The sequence below is a fragment of the Bactrocera oleae genome, chromosome 3, assembly GCF_042242935.1.
Source record: "Bactrocera oleae isolate idBacOlea1 chromosome 3, idBacOlea1, whole genome shotgun sequence".
Lineage (NCBI taxonomy): Eukaryota > Metazoa > Arthropoda > Insecta > Diptera > Tephritidae > Bactrocera > Bactrocera oleae.
Window position 1 is genome coordinate 22,780,070 of NC_091537.1, and position 15,674 is coordinate 22,795,743.

General features: G+C 35.8%; 1 protein-coding gene across 19 annotated transcripts in view; it reads left to right on the plus strand.

The window, feature by feature from the left end:
* kis (chromodomain helicase DNA binding protein kismet) overlaps positions 1-15,674 on the plus strand; it is a 76,459-nt gene that overhangs the window by 55,416 nt on the left and 5,369 nt on the right. For 18 of the 19 annotated variants that reach the window (XM_036366696.2, XM_036366697.2, XM_036366698.2 and 15 more), the window contains 5 exons: positions 11,882-14,375; positions 14,442-14,703; positions 14,770-14,980; positions 15,049-15,289; positions 15,381-15,630. In XM_036366696.2, coding sequence (XP_036222589.2) covers positions 11,882-14,375; positions 14,442-14,703; positions 14,770-14,980; positions 15,049-15,289; positions 15,381-15,630 — 3,458 coding nt within the window. Of the gene's footprint in view, positions 1-1,467; positions 3,332-11,881; positions 14,376-14,441; positions 14,704-14,769; positions 14,981-15,048; positions 15,290-15,380; positions 15,631-15,674 lie in introns of those variants that run through there. The other variant, XM_036366720.2, reaches the window with a different exon arrangement.

The window sequence follows — 15,674 nt, forward strand, 5'->3', positions numbered from 1 at the left end:
TTTCTGACGATAATCACTTGTTTCTCACGCAACCTTTATTGTATGAAATTTTTCTAGAACCCACAAAATATATACTTAGGCATGTACGTTAAAGGGTTTATCCAGCCATAACAATTGTGTACTTTCGCTTGGTAATCGCACACTGTACGGCGTGTGCTGAATTCGCGTTACATATTACTTTTGTACCTGAATCTTAATCCATTTTAGTTGTGGTGCCACTGCGCCGTTAAGTGCGCGCGCGGCAACGCGCACTGTGCCCGTGTACGATTGACTTCAAATGCGTTTGCATACACACACACACACATGTAACATAGTATCTGTGTGTCTCTATCATTTAGGGTATGCCTGCTTGTGTTATTACTATTTTATTTTATTTAGCATTTTATCCCTTTATACATTTTGGTATTTTCTCTATATAGTTATTCAGAGTACTGAAATATTTCTGTGCATATGAATAGATGTATGTTTGTATGTATTGCGCTGGAAGAGTATTAGCGCATACAAAAACAATAATGAGATTGAGAGTAGGAACAAGAATAAGCATAGCTACATGCATTTGTAGCTGTAGAGGTAAAAGTGTTAGCTTTCTTGTTTTATAGCAGCACATGCTTAATGACAACGGTTTTTCATTATCCTTGTTGTTGTTGTTGTAGATTTTTCGTCACAATTTTTCAATATACTTTTTACAATTAATTCAATTTAATTTGTGATCTATTTTTAAATGTTGCTCAATTTTGATTAGGCTTTAAGGTCTAAACTGTGTTCTAGCCTTACAGACATAAATATGTATGTATTATATATTTGTATTTGTATTCGTTTAGCTTCTCTAAAATGTTTAATTTGTCGATAAAAAGTAATATCGCGTTGACAATCCATCCGCTACTATTGCGCTGTCATTGCTTTTGTTGCAGCTGCGGTGGCGTTGGTGCGCGCGCTCATTTATATTTATTCGCTCATTTTCATTTCGTTCATTACGTGTACTTTTCCCCCATTTGGTGAGCCTTGCTCGGCCCGCGTTCCTTCCGCATTTCAACCGATATCATCCATCCTTGCCATGCTGCTGCTGCTGCTGTTGCTGCTCACCAGCATTTTATGTGAGCATATACAAACATACACTTACATACCTTAATAAATATATTTATATACATACATATATAAATGATTCCATGCCACATTTATGCCACCCGTGTGCTCTTTCAGTTCGATTACCGCTGTTGGCGTGCGGCTTGGTCGCTCCGCCGCTGGTGCCTTTGCTGCTACACTTCTCACTACACACCACTTTGCTTTGAGTTTACTTTGTCGTTGTCTCTGCTTCGGTCTCTGTCTCAGTCTCGGCCTCCGCTTTGCCTTTACTTTACTTTGTGCTTATCTATCTCTTCGCGTACATGCATACATACATACATGTATGTGAATGTACTAAGTTGAATTTGGTTTAGCGTGAGTCGCCCTGCTGCTCATTATTTGTTTGAGCGTCGTCGTGTAAAGTTGTAAAAAGAATTTCAAATCGTACCTCTCTTTGTCAACGTCGTTAGCGCGCGCTGGAGAGCAAAAACCATGCACGTTTCATACACACACTCAACAAAAACAAAATCAATTAAATAATAACAATATAAATAAATAAATTTTATAAAAATCACAAAAATACAAAAAACAATTATAAATAAATAAAATTAGTGCTTAAAGGTGTAATGTTTGAAAAAAAAAATTTGCGTTTAGTGTCCAAAGATGTGTCAAGTAATGCATTTGTATGCGTTGTATAGGTGTAGCAAATGAAGAAAGAGCACACATACAGACACATGTGTATGTACAAAGCTATAGGCGAAGCAAAAGGCATATAAGTAAACAAAAAAGCATAAAACCCAAACTAAACGACGAGATGTATTGACGCTTAAACTAAATCATCATCATCGTCCGTTGTCACCATAGTAGTTGAAGTTGTTGTTGTCGCCGTCACCGACACCAACACCGTCTTCGTCTTGATTTCCGTCTCCGTCTCTGTCGCTATTACCGAAGTCGAATTCGAAGTTGTGCGCCCATAGTCGCCGTTGTCGTCTTCGTTTGTGTGTGTGTTATTATTCGTTGTTGTTGTGTTGTGCTCATACTCGTACCACTCGTTCGCTCGCGTTGTTTTATATTGTACATAATCATTATAATTATTAGTATTATTATTATTAGTTGTCGTTATTAGTTTTCGTGAATATTGGTGATGTGTGTGTTGTTGTTGTTGCGGTCGCCACATTTGTGATTACCTACACAAAGCGCTAAAAATATGGTAATAATAAAGCAAAACCAAGCAAATCAACGCCAATTTAAAGAATAATAACAACAAAAACAAAGCAAATAAGCAATAAAAAAACAACAACAACTCTAAGCAAAAGACACAACTCAACGTAGGCAAACAAGTAAAGCAGCCAGGCAACAAAAGAAGAAACACTTACGAATAACAACAGGAAAAATTTTTGTACATTCAGACAATCGCACGTACAATACAACATTTATTCATAAAGATACATACAAACATACATATGCATATATGGTATGTGTGGATAATTTGCCATACATATGCTGAGTGCCTCTCGTCTTTGACGTCGAATAAATGATTTATAAGTAATTAGTGCAAAGATGAAGTGGTGGAGAGTGTAGTGTCTTATAAACGTATGTACACCTAAACATACATAAGCACACATATACACATATAAGCTATTTATTATAATGCAAATTAATGTGTGCACATGCATTTGAAATAAAAAGTTCAATTTAATTCAATGGTCATTATTGTGCCGAGGCTTTAAGCAGTTGTTTGGTGCTCCTCCACTCGCGTAACACAATAACTAATAAAAAAGTATCAAAACCCCAAAAAAAAAAGTGTTGTGAAATAAATTTTTGAGTTAAAACCACACACACACACGCATTTCTGTATGCTTTCTCCAATGTATTGTGTTTAATTGACGCAACTTCTAACGGTCTGCTGGTGGTGTACACTCGCCCACCCCGCACCGCTTGCGCGCCGCATCGGCCAGAACGCTACGCGGTAGTAGCCTAAACGCACTATTACCGCTTCGCAATGGAAGTTATCAAGCCGATGGATTTTAGCAGTTTTTCTGCATTTTGCGAGCATTTGGATAAATCGACGAAGAAAGCTGCAAACACCACCACTACTACTGCTGCCGCTGCTACGGCCACAGTAACAGCTACAACAACACCCCTAATACAAGCGACGACAGCGAATGGTGTTGCTGGTGCGTCGTCTGCTTTGGCATTAGCAGTAACGCCACCCCCGATTCCCAATCTCGTTAACGGCAACGCCAATAACTATCATCAGTATATCGAGGTACTAAACGACTATGATTGTTGTCAAATACATACATACAAATGTAACTATTTTGGTTGTGTTGCAAGTAAATAAGTTTAAGTTGAATAGAAACCGAAACGTATTTAACCAGATTTTGAAAATGTAAAATGACACAATCCAACTTTTAGACCGCCTTAGGGCCAACAATTTTGTTTGAGTTACAGGTAAAATGAAGCCATGAAATGCAAGCTAGGTGTGTTGTTGTAATATGTATAAATTTGTTTTGCATATTTTGAGTTTTTAGTTTCCAGTTGACTGTTTTTAATTTTATCAGTTAAAATTTATTTTATATTTGGAGCAACAAACACTATATTAATTCCCTGAACTGGGCATATTGAGTTTGTAACGCCCTGAATCAACTAGTCCCTCATTTTTTGAGATATCGATCTGCAATTTTGCACACATCCTTTTTTCTCCAAGAAGCTGCTCATTTTGGAATCGCCGATATCGGACCGTTTATCTTAACAAAAATATAGAAATAAATATATAAAGGGTATTAGAGCTTCGGTGCATTGAAATCAGGGTTGCAAATGCGAATTTGAATGAAATTTTTTAATTTGTAATTTTTATAATCTAAACCCACATCGGAATTAAAAAATGAAAATTTAATATTTAATTCAAAATTGTTGATTCAGAAAATTCGCAACCCTGATTGAAATTAACGTTTTTTCTTGTAATTTTTCATTTTGTAAATTGTCAGCTCTTCCTCTACAATTTTTATATAAGTTGGCCTCGGGGAAAGAAATTTTTATTTATACTATATCTCAAATAATCAGATATACATATTTTTTCTTAATTACTAAATGCACATCTGTTAACAAACTCAAGAAGTGATCTATCTCAATTGTATCGATTATTTTTCATCACACTCGATAGTTTTCGAGTTAGTTGATAAGAAGACACTCTCTTAATATACATATGTTTTCAAGTAGCACTTGTTAATACAAATTTGATGTTATCCTTGTTTTAAAGTAGATGAAGTCTATGTAATCATTCAGACTCGCATATGAGGAATGAATAGATTGGCACTTACTTACTTTGTTTTGTTCTTCTACTTCGTTGAGCAATTTTGATAAGAACACATTTTAATTTTGTTGAAGAGCAAAAATATAAAATATGTGTATATTGCTGTCTTGGAAACATATAAAAACTTGCTTTAAGTGTCGCTGGATATTTAACACATACATTTCTAGTACTATTTACTAAATTCAATTTACACAGGAAGTGAATCATTAAGCTTATTAGTGGCGGGTATACGAATTTTCAATTAAGTTTTTAACTAATGTGAAACCCAAGATTGACCAATACATATTTATTTCCATATAGCTCGCTTTACATTTTTTAATAAATATTCTGCTTTAGGAATAAATGTTATCAATCTATATTTGTAGAAAAATCGTGCTTTATTACTCCAACACGAACGTGATAGTTTTGAATTGAGTGTTTGTTATCGATTACAATTATGCGTCGATCAAGTATTTTCAATGAAGAAGTTGTAAATAATAACGTATTAGATATCAATTCATAATATTGTAGACAGCTGAAGTCCCTTTTCATTTAACATTCCAAACCACAACCTTTATCTAATTAAATAGTAGTATTTTCGCATGTTTTTGCTTCTTCTTTGTAATCACAAAAGCCCGAAAAAACTGCGTAACAGGTCACGTTCATTGAACTGCCGCTCGTCATGCTCGTCAGCTATGTATGATAGTAGTTTTGTTGTTTGCAATGTTTTTTTTTCTTTGCCAATTGTCTTTTTATTTCTACATTATTTCCATTCTCTGTATTTGTTTTACATTCCTTATTTTTACTCTCGATAATTATTGGTGTACTTTTAAATAATTGTAATTCTGCTATAAAACATATTTGTATATATGTATGTATGTATATATACATATACCAATAATTCGTTAAGTGCGCAGCAAAGACAGCTTTTGCAATTTCAGTTAAGACATGTATGTATATATATGTGTGTGTTTATTGTTATCGATTGATTTATTCTTTAAATTGTGTGTAATTTATTGCCTATCCCTTTTAGGTTGCCATAAACTATAAATATAATGTGCTATTTACAATAATATTAATTGATATGGTATTATATTGTCAATATAGCTTGGAAATTTCAACATTAATTATTCAATTAATTAATGTAATTTTTGAAAATTTTTCTAATTAAATAAATATTTTGTTAATTTAAATTATAATATACTGAGATAATCATATTTAAATAGTTTTGTAATGTTTTCTCGTGTATTTCGCCATCACATAGTGGTATGTAAATATTTTGAAACAGCCAGTGCATTGTCTCTGCAACAAAATCAACTAGTTAAGCTTAAAGCTTACTTTTTCTTATAAAAGGAACTAGTGTTTTTTCAAATGTAGATACTTTGCGAAGTTTTCAGTAAAAGAAAAAATAGGGCATTCTTCTACTAGTTGATTTATCTATTATGAAACATATTTGGTTCCAATATAGACCAATCCCTAGTGTGGATTTAAAAAAATATGAAAAAAGTCAAAGCCTTAAATAACTACTTCATCATTGATACAAGTATGAGCTTTTTCGAACTACAAGTAGTTCATTTTCAGATCGAACATTGACTTGGAACAACCGTGGACATTGTTCTGTTTCATAACACTATAATATAAAAACGACTTTTTCCTTGGTATTCCTTTTCTAGGTCAGCCAAATTTAAATATATGCCTTCGTGATTCAAAATTGAGCTTACTGAAAAAATTTATTAATAATTAAATTATGTAAGTCATAAAAAAATTAAAAATATAGCTTATTATCCACGCGAATACTATGAGAGGTGAAAACCGGGCCAGTATTTTTGAAATATACATATTTTTTCGAATATTCGACTTTGATGCCCTATGTACATACGATTGACCAAAAATGTTATACACTATCAATATAATACTAAAATGTAGATTATATTTATATTATTTAATTTTTTAGTAACAATATACAATAATTAATAACAATATATTTTTCAATACGCCTGATTTCGAACTTCGAAGTCAAACATTTCGATTTGGCGGCTAACTTCGGAAAATGGAAAGATTACTTTTTTTTAATTAATACTGTATCTTTATACTTGGTTTAGTCCAATACCCAGAAAAAATTAATTTTTGCTGTTTAGTGTAATTGGTCCAAGTCTAAACTTTTTCGAACTAATACTTTTTATGGCCGGACATTAACTTTGTGATATTGGATCAATAATGTAACTGGCAGGTTCCATCCTGAGAAGAGAAGAGTTGAATTGCGAAGACTTTCTTATATTGAAATTTGTTTATTTTGCCATTTTTTCAATAAAAAAGTTTAATCATATACTTGATGCGCAATGCCGTACCATTATATTCACTGATGCATTCCTAGCAGATCGGTTGTAACCTCATATTTCCTGCCCGAGATACACTACTCTTCAAGCGAGTTATTAAATTTGAAGCTCGCTCCGGAGAAAAATACAGATTTTTCCATTTTTATTTAGACAGTCAACATTTCCGATAAAAAATTTTCTTTTATTTCTTTTAATAAATCTTTAATATTCTAAAACCGTTTTACTGCTTAATATAAAACTCTTGGCAACTCTGTTTACAATTTTTTGGATATATTTTCAGTTTTATATTTCATAAAATTACCGTGTTTGTTCCAAGACAGATTTATGTCGAACTAAGTTAGGGTTTGAGTTGTCCTTTTTTGATACATTTTTGATTTGAAGAATCTCGAAATCTGAGAAAATTCCTCGCCACTGCCAGTACCGATTTTCGTCACAAAAGTTAATTAACTTTCAAATTTCATAATCATTTTTAGCCGTATTTAATGCGTGTCAATATTTATGCCTACATTTGTATGTATGTATATTCAATATTTCAAATGTTATTTTTACCCACTCTTTTAAATTGATTATTAGTAATAATTTCACACACACATGTAAATACTTTTGCAACTGTGTAATTATTACATTAAATACTAATTCGAATGCATTTCAAAACTGTCGACTCTGCATACACACATATGTACATACATATGTAAATATATCTAAGAGTGCTATTCTATATAGTACGTATGTTTGTATGTTATGTATGTGTGTAGAATGCTTTTGGCTTGTGTCTCCAGTTCCAAATATTACCACTAATAATAACCTTAATCAATTGCATAGTATTGTTGTTGTTGTGAGTGATTCTAGTGCTTATAATCCATTGTATACGGCATATTATATGAGCATATACGCTATACGCTCTTTAATAACCACATATACATACAAATTCACATGTGAATGCACTACAAACGAACTCGCTCATATGCATTTTAATCATTTATATGTACGAGTATAGTAGTACGAGTATAGTAGTTTGTGCAAGGCTCTTTACACCGTGTTCGTGTGCTGTGAGTTATGAGCACTATGCGATGCGCTTCGGTACCCCCTTTTCGGCGTTTGGCACCGTACTTGCACCGCTCAACGGCGTTTCTACGCTTGTGCGCTTCCTTTAACTAACAACATGTAATATGTGTGTGTGTGCTCACATATGCATGTGTGCGTGGAATCTACTTTCATATGCAATTGGCCTCACAGGATTCATTTGTGTATTTATTTTATAAGCAAAGCGCCCACTGTCATGCTCGAATATCCATAGTCATACGTACCTATAACAAAGAAATTAGGGGTGTAAAATGGTTTTTACTTTTATTTATTATTTGCCATATAACATACATACATATATCGGCGCATTTATCCAAGCTTATACACACTCATTCATTCATTCATATATACCAAGCATACATTTTATTCGCTCACCATCATTATAATACCACCTTCATCTCCCTACACTCATACAAACAAACAAACAAACATCTCTACGTGTATTTTGTTCTATTTCATTTCATTTCTATTCAGTTTTTATTTTTCGTTGCTTGAATTTCCTCCTTTTCGCTACTGTCACTTGGGTTGTGACGTCTCGACTCTCACAGTATAGTATAACGGCGGCGACGGCATCGGTATCGCTCCCGATGCCGTTGCTGTCACTGCTCTTGTTTTTCGGTGGCTCTAATGTTGGTGTTGTTCTTGTCGTTTGTCATTGGTTGTTTAAGATACCTACTCGACTCAACGCAACGATTTGCGAATATTTCTCATTAATGGGGGAGGCTGATTGACTACTAGCGCGCTGGCAATGTAGCTGCCTGGCTGGTTCACATTCGAACTACTGGGTAATGTTGGTTGGGTAGTTTAAAAGCGGGCGCGCGCACCGCTTTTGGTTATACTAGTATGTACTTATCTGCCATGCTTATGGATGTACCTAGATGTATGTTTGCACGTGTGTTTGGTGTGTGTGTTTTCAGTCTATGCGACTAACGTTTTGTGCGCCTTTTTATATTTATTTTAATGTGTGTACAGAGTAAGTAGCGATTTCATGTGCTCATGAAGACGAAAGGAAAACGATTTTTTCAGTCAACGTGAAACGGAATTCAAATTGAAATTGTGTTTCGTTGAATATTCGTTGTTCTCTTCGTCTGCAGTAAGATAAGCAGCATTATAGTAGAGCCAGTTCAGTTCGTTTGGGTTTAATTGCTGCGGGTCTTTAGTCATCAATATATTTTATGTGTTAGCACGTACTTCACGTTTATTTCGTTCGAGTAAGAAAACACATTGCTTTGAGCGTTTCGAAATTAATTTCGAAAATTCTTAAGCTGCTTCTCGTTTTACGCTTATCTTTGCGGTTTGACCTTTTTTTTCGTTTTTAAACTATTTTAGGGAATTTATTTGAATCATATTCATTCTCATCAAATAAACAAATATTATTATAGATACTATTGTAGCTTACTGGTGATATTTTAACCTTACAGTATGTATCAATCGTATGCAATCATAGGTTTTGAGAATTTACTAACATTGTTCTTAACTAGTCAGATTAATTAGAGGCTTAATTCATTCATTCATTCACAAAACCCTATCTCCATATAAATGCTATTTGAAATATTATATAAATACTTGAATGTGTTCAGAAGCCTCCATTGATTCTGATTCATTCTTTTTAAGATAAAACCCCGACTGATCCCTCATCATGCTTAACTTTCGGTTTCAAGCTTTTAAAATCGAGTCCACATTTTCATTCACCCTCGAAAAAAGTTTTATTTTTGGAGTTTTTGCAAAACTCATTAGGTTACTTTAGTGGAGTTTTTGTCAATTTAAAACGATTTTTTAGAATTAAATAATCTTCAAAACATTCTTCGAATAAGGTTTCGATTTCTGTTTGATGTTATTTTTCTTGCTAAATATCGTTCATCGGGTGTAATCACATTTTTTCCACTTTATTCCTACTTATTTTCTAGGAGATTTCTCTAAGGATTTAAGTTACGAATACGAATAGTAACTGGCTATCTGTACTATCCGATGATTAGCAGTGGTAATCTGTTAATCTGTATGGATTCCCGCATATTCGAGTATGAGAATATAATACAAGTATTTGGATATGCGAATATTAGTAATTAACGAAATGCAATGTAATTCATATTGCTGAATAATTACACAAATGAAGATTAACTGAATACCCGTTACTATCCGGAGTATGAATTTATGTATTTTTACCGCTCCACTTGTACTTTTAACAAATTTTTTGCAATATTTTGAAATTCGTAAAAGCCACGTGACACTAAAGAGTCACAACAATGTTGTAATGTTGCTTGTTTATGCTGTGTTCGGAACTTTATATATAAAACACACGGTGATCTTAAATTTTTCCGCACACCGTTAGCGTTTTTATACAATTACTGCAAAATTTGTAGCTACACACCTACATACATACATCCATACACACATTATTTACATATATACATACATGCAGACGTATGCGTGACTTGGTGATACCGTATAAATTACCATGGTGTATGTATATATGTTTGTCGTTTATTTGTGTTATCACAATTGTTTCAGTTTCTTAGAAATTCCTTCAATTCATGATAAAAAATACTTCTCTCATTAAAGAAAAATAATTTATAACGTAGATAATATAAAATCTTTCTTTAATTATATTCACTAACATTTTACTGTAATAAATAAAGTCTATTAGCGACAGCATGATAAAATTGAGACGTTTCAGGTGGCATGAATTGGTTGGTTTTGGATTAATTTGAACTTTCATATGTATGTATATATAAACATAATATAAATTATTTATTTAGATTTCACCATGTACTATCAGCGTGAATTTTTAAGCATTAAGAGTATTTTATCAATATTCCATAAGGATCATTGACTTCATTTTATGAACTAGATTGTCTATGATAATTGCATATTTTCTTTGACAAATACAAATTCATGTTTAATTATTCTTTCAAAATTTGTATTCTTACGCAATCAAGCCTCTAAAGTTTATTAAATTTAGTTACAATCCACTAACATTCGAAAAAACAGTTCAATACTCGCTCCATGCAATTTTTGTATGAAATCAACTCTTATACATAGTGTGTATTTCGAAAAAGTATAAATATGATATTAATCAATACCTCATTCTTATCGACATCTAGCGGGTTGCTTAGTCGTGATCAGTTATCTAAGGAATAGCCACAGAAAGATCTTTTTACAATTTTGCAGTGGTTGGTGATTTTGATGCATAAAAGTATGTAATATTCAAAACTAAACCACCTCAAACTATTTTTGTATAACATTTATCCAAACTTTAAATATTAACAAGCAAAAAAGTTAACTTCGATTGCAACGAAGCAATAATACCATACCTTTCACAAATAAAAATGATTCCATACATGAACTTAATTTGATCGTTCAGTTTGTGTGGCATCTATATGCTATAGTAGTCCGATCCGAACAGAATCAATTTCGTGAAGATATCTCTTCAGAAACAAAAGTTTTCCATACAAGGATATGATTTTGATAGTTCAGTTTGTATGGCAGCTATTATATAATCCGATATTAATTGAAAAATTTGGCATAAAGGCTTAACTTAAAGAAGATTGCAAACACCTTTCCATGAAATGCAAATATTTTCCTGTAATTATATACAAATATTTTAGATGATATTAATGGACACATGCGGCCTGTGATTTCTACTATCGAAGCTCTGTCAGTGATAAAAAATCAGCCTAGATTTTGCCTCAACATTTATTTTCACGTAATCGCTTTTTATTTTCAAGTGCTATGTAATATATAAAAAGTTAAAAATTTAAAAAGAAAATGGGTTCTAAATCTTAAAATAATAAATATTTTTTTTAAACTTTTCAATATCTGTTTCTAAACTACATTGCTGGTCCACTTTCAATTTATATATTTATCTATATTGTAAATATGAATTGTCGAAGGATTTACTAATGCTTTACACTTACCTGGAATTCCGCTTAAATCATAACAATTACATCTACAATTTACCAACACAACATTTCTGCTTTACACATTTAACATACAAACACAACCCCCACATATGCATACATACTCACTCTTACAAAACTCACAGAATTCACTAAATTAACTTTGACATATAACGACTAAACATTTGCTCACTTCAATAATTTTACAGAAAATGGAACGTCAAGGCAAAATGGAGTTGGCAGCCAAGGAACGCGAGAGCCAACGTCTGCAACAAATACCGAAAAAGTGGAATCGTCGTGAAGAATATGAATTCTTGCGCGTACTCACCGGTTATGGTGTAGATCTACAGCCACCTACCTCGATGGGCATCGTCTTGGCACCAGACTGGACGAAATTCAAGCAAATGGCGCATTTGGAGCGCAAAAGTGATGAAACTTTAAGCGATTATTACAAAGTATTCATAGCGATGTGCAAGCGCAAGGCCGGTGTCAAACTCAATGAAAATGAACGTGGTCTTGAGGGCATCATCGATGAAATCAGTGAGGACCACGCCAAACTCATACTGGAGCGGCTGGAATTGCTATCGAAATTGCGTGAAGTCGCCAGACATCCGCAGCTGGAGGAACGTCTGAAATTGTGTCAGATGAATGCCGACACACCGGACTGGTGGGAACCGGGCAAACATGATAAAGAACTCATAGCGGCTGTGTTAAAACATGGTCTTTATCGTTCAGAGACGTTCATTTTCAATGATCCGAATTTCAGTTTCGCTGAATCCGAAAAGCGTTTTATACGCGAATTAGAGGCACAAATACAACGTTCAATCAAGCTGGAGTCTTTCAATGCTGAACGCTTGCCAGCGTCGATACCCATTGTGAAGGGTGAGATAATCGATTTGGACGATGAATTGCTCACAAAAGATAGTCTGATCAAAAAGGAGCAATTCACACCTCTTAAAACTGAAGTGAAAGCCGAACCTCTGGCAGAAGCTGGCGATAAACTCAGTGCCACAAAAGCTGAGTTAGAAACGTCAGCGTCTGTAATTTGTGCGGCGACAGATGAACAATTCAGCAAAAACGCTAATGAACGCAGCAGCGAAGTCAATGAAGATCGCAAATCAAGCACCGAGCAGACAGTCAATAGTGAAACGGCGACTCAAGATGCTGCCAAGGATTTGGTTGCAACAAACAAAGACGCTGATGTGATACATGAGATACCGGATGATGACCCAGAGACCGATACTTTAAGCGCGCATGATAAATCAAGTGAAGAGGTGTCGGCGGAAAAGCTTTCGGATGTTACGACAGAGCCAATTGCTGATGCAGTGTCCAAAAACGAATGTGAAAAAATGGACGTTGATGAAAATGCTGTCGTGGAAAAAGACACGTCTATCACAGCCGACGCTGAGGGTGAGCTGCCCAAAGAGGTGACGACGAACGATGTTAGTGGCCCAGCCATAACTGAACAAAGTACTGCCGAGAAGTCAGAAATCTCAGAAAAAATTGAATCAACTCCTGTCGTTGAAACGGATTCTAATGTAGACAATGAAGACGATAAAAAGTCGACATCCTCGGCTATTGAAAGTGAGAAAAACAAAACTGCTGAAACCGTAGACGTTATCATTGCACAAGAAGACGAAACAAATAAGGATACCGCTGCCGCTACCACTGCAGATGCCGAAGATGTCAAATCTAAAGTAGATGAACTACCAACCGAAGTGGAGAGCAGTGTTAAACCCGCAGCAGCTGAAAAATCAAAATCAACTGCTGGTAAAGAAATAGTGGATTTGGCCGTACCCACCACTGGTGCGACGGATCCCGATGATGAGGAGGTCATGAAAGAAAAAGAAAAGGCAGTAGAAGAAGAGTGCAAGAAGCAAGCTGCTGAATTGAAGGCACGTTTCCCAGATTTGGAGGTTATACAACCCGCTACCATCAAACAAAAGCAGGACAAACCCAAATTGGAAATGTGTATGATACGATGGTTTAAAGACTTCGCGCTGGAACGTCGGATTTCGCACATTGTCATCTGCATTGAGACTAACAAGTGGCCCGTAAATAGAAACTACACCGCGTTTGCCGGTTGCAAGGGTATTGATCTGAATATCTGCCTGCACGAGGCCATACCACATCTTAAAAATATTGAGCGCGCACCAACGACGCCCGATGTAATCACTATAACTACCGAACAGGGTGTTACAAAACAATTGCAAACATCGCAGATGCAACAAGTCGCTGGCACAGTGCCAGCTCCAACAGTACCGGTAACCACTCCATCTGTGGTTAATGCAAATATTGCAGGACTGGGACTGCTACCACCACCAACTGCCGTTGCTGGCATTAATGGCTCTGGCAAAGGTATTGGTAATATGGCTGCACCCCCCTTGGACGCCAACAGCATAAATGCAGCAGTTGCGGCTGCCGTTGCTGCAGCTGCCGCCGGCAACAATCCAAATGCACTCTCAGCGAATACGCTATCAGCATTGCTGCCGGGTATGACCATGACGCCAGCCACCGCAGCCGTTGCGGCAGCCTTGAACAACGCACCAGTAGTGCCGCAGACAGCGAATATGCCGAGCACTGTGTCGTCGCCCTTACCACCAGTCACACAGAGTACGGGCAAGAAACGTAAACGACATATAGCCATCGATGTGGAGACTGAGCGTGCCAAACTGAACGCCTTGCTTAATAGTTCGCAAAATAGTGAGTAGACATTGATGCAAATACATCTCGAATTGTAAGTAACATTTTGAATTTTGAATTTTCTAGTGGGCCTCAAAGATTGGGAGACTGAAATTGCAAATATGGAGCCATTAGCTGCCACGGCGCAGCCTTCAGGACGACGTAGCGCGTCAGCTGTATCGCCCGCGGCGCCGGCAGCATCTCCCACCAATATGTCACTGCAGCCGCCACCTGCGCATCAACATGCATCGTTAGCGCGCCAATCATCCGGACAATTCAGCAAACCGGCCATACCACCACTCAAGACGCCACCAACGCAAATGGGTGCACCCATGGACTTATCCTCAAGGTACGTTACCATGTCCTTATTTTGAATTATTAAATTATAACTAATTTATTGTTTATTTTCGTATAGTTTGCCGCGCATGAACATGGCCGACATACTGAAGTCAGCATCTAACGCGTCCGGTGCTATTGATTTGAGTGAAGTACAAGACTTCTCAATGCCTTCAAAGAAGTCGTCGACATCACACTTACAGGCTTCATTGAGTTCTGCTTTTCCATCTATGGGCGGCAAGAGTAAACTTGATGACACCCTAAACAAATTAATGAAGAAGAATAATTGCGTAAGTGAAACTCGATAATAATACTCTCTATAAAACAATAACCCTCGTTGTGACATCTTATCTTACAGACTATTGAAGAGCCCGTTATCGGCAAGGAGAAGAAACGCAAGAAGCTCGATGAAATCGTGTTGGGTCTATCAGCAGCCAAGGAACAGAAAACCTTTCCTGATCCCTCGCTGCCGTCATCGAAGAAACCGCAAATACCACCAAGCGTCTCGGTAACGCCAGCCAGTCTGCCGACTTCGTCATCCAATCAAAGTCAACAAAATCAAAAGCCGTTTACTATCACTGTTACGACAGTGCCTGGAAGTGAGTTTGAGTCTCTGAGCCTATTTTTTAGCTTTCTGATATACCGCAAATCAATACATTTATTAACGTGAAATAATTTCCATTTTTATAGAATCTAAGTCTGGTAGCAATTCTTCAATGCCTTCGCCAGCGTCCGCGCCTTCGTTGTCCAACAGCAACATGTCATTAATGAGCGGCGGTTTGTCATTAAAAGATATAAATGCCTTTGTTGCCCAAACAATGGCTTCGGATCCGCAGACATTACTTAAGCAACAACAGAAGATGATGCAGTGCTTACCACCGGCGCAACGTAAAGCATATGAAGCCATGTTCGCCGAAATAGAACAAGCTATGAAGATGAGGTTAGTAAAAATTACTAATCCATTTGCCCATATATTACAATTTA